The sequence below is a fragment of the Etheostoma cragini genome, chromosome 23, assembly GCF_013103735.1.
Source record: "Etheostoma cragini isolate CJK2018 chromosome 23, CSU_Ecrag_1.0, whole genome shotgun sequence".
In the NCBI taxonomy this organism is placed as follows: Eukaryota; Metazoa; Chordata; class Actinopteri; order Perciformes; family Percidae; genus Etheostoma; species Etheostoma cragini.
Window position 1 is genome coordinate 679,595 of NC_048429.1, and position 1,699 is coordinate 681,293.

The window sequence follows — 1,699 nt, forward strand, 5'->3', positions numbered from 1 at the left end:
GCTAATGGATCAAGGTCTGTAGGACCGGGCTAGTGGATGAGAGTCTGGAAGGACCGGTCTAGTGGACCAGAGTCTGGTAGGACCGGTCTAGTGGACGAGAGTCTGGTGGACCAGGGTCTGGTGGGACCAGACTAATTAAAACGTGTTGATGTAACGTGTGCACCTTGTCATTAATGGGGGTTTTGGGGGTCCCGGTCTCTCTGCAGGCGTCCTTATCGATGGCCCCGGTCAACATCTTCAGACATGGAGCTGACGAGGAGAAAGCTGAGACTGCACGACTGGTGGGTTCCTTTTATCTGGGATTCAGACTAGACTAGACTAGACTAGATTAGACTAGACTAGATTAGATTAGATTCAACTTTATCGTCATTACACAGGTACAAGGCAACGAAATGCAGTTTAGGTCTAAACAGAAGTGCAATAGCAGCTGGTGCAGGATATACACTGGTTCCATTAGTGCAGGACATGGCTATGTACTGGATAAATATAGAAATGAATACTACTATAAACAGAACTTTACAGATAGATTTGTCCTATGACTACATTTTAAATAGATAAGTAGTATTGTGAGCAATATTTACAGCTGGATATGTACTGAATATAATATACAGGTGGATATTACTATAAATAGAAATTTTACAGATATGTACATTAATGAACATAATATACTGATGGTTTACAGAGTTTACAGCTGAGTATGTACTATGAATATAAATATACAGGCGGCTATCACTATAAACAGAATTTTTACAGATAGATATATATAATAAGTTAAAATGAGCAGTATAACAATGGAATTAAGGTAGTACAAATAAAGTTTGGGCAGAAGCTATCTGAATTAAAGTGCAGTGGAAAGTAATTGCATATTACAGTTAAAGTACGGTATTGCAGATGTATATGTAAACCATTGGTATTGTGAATTAAAATGGTTTCATAAATGGTTTTTATTTAGGGTTTAGTCTAACTAAACTTTATGTAACTCTGTTTTTCTACATGTTTTTCTACATGTGTCCTGCAGTCGTCCTTCATTGGTGCCATAGCCATCGGAGATCTGGTGAAGAGCACTCTGGGCCCGAAGGGGATGGTAGGTCCTCCTAATCTCCAGACCTGGTTCTTCTTTTATTATTATACAGATATCAGAGTTTTAATTCAGGCGTTATTGAACTACAAAAGTAACCAAATATGCTGAACAGTATGCAAGATTGTATGCAAGATTCAGCAGATTGAGATAATATAAATTAAGAATGAGTTGTGGATACAAGGATTTCCCTTTTTGGGGATTTTGGTGCTAGACAATAAACATGGTAAGAGAAAAGAAAAAGTAAAGTTTAAGAATTGTTTTAAATAATAAAAGTTGTGTGTGTATATATATGTGTATATGTGTTAACATACATGCAATACCAATATACACAAACACACACATATATATACATACATATATACATATGTCTACATATGTGTATTTGTGTGTATACATACATGCACATATATACACATATGTGTGTGTATACATTCATGCACATATATACACGTATACCTACAGTATATACATAAATATTACACATACATATATTAGCAGTAGTGGCCCACTAGGCGGCTCCCGTCCCACGCCCTGCTCCCGTCCCACGCCCTGCTCCCGTCCCACACCCTGCTCCTGTCCCACGCCCTGCTCCCGTCCCACGCCCTGCTCCCGTCCCAC

The 1,699-nt window shown here is 38.7% G+C and overlaps 1 protein-coding gene across 1 annotated transcript in view; it reads left to right on the forward strand.

Annotated features, from left to right (window-relative positions):
- LOC117939054 (T-complex protein 1 subunit beta-like) overlaps positions 1-1,699 on the forward strand; it is an 11,365-nt gene that overhangs the window by 1,361 nt on the left and 8,305 nt on the right. Inside the window, exons 2-3 of the mRNA XM_034864097.1 lie at positions 207-281; positions 1,019-1,141. Of these exons, the coding sequence (XP_034719988.1) occupies positions 207-281; positions 1,019-1,141 (198 nt within the window). The remainder of the gene's footprint in view (positions 1-206; positions 282-1,018; positions 1,142-1,699) is intronic.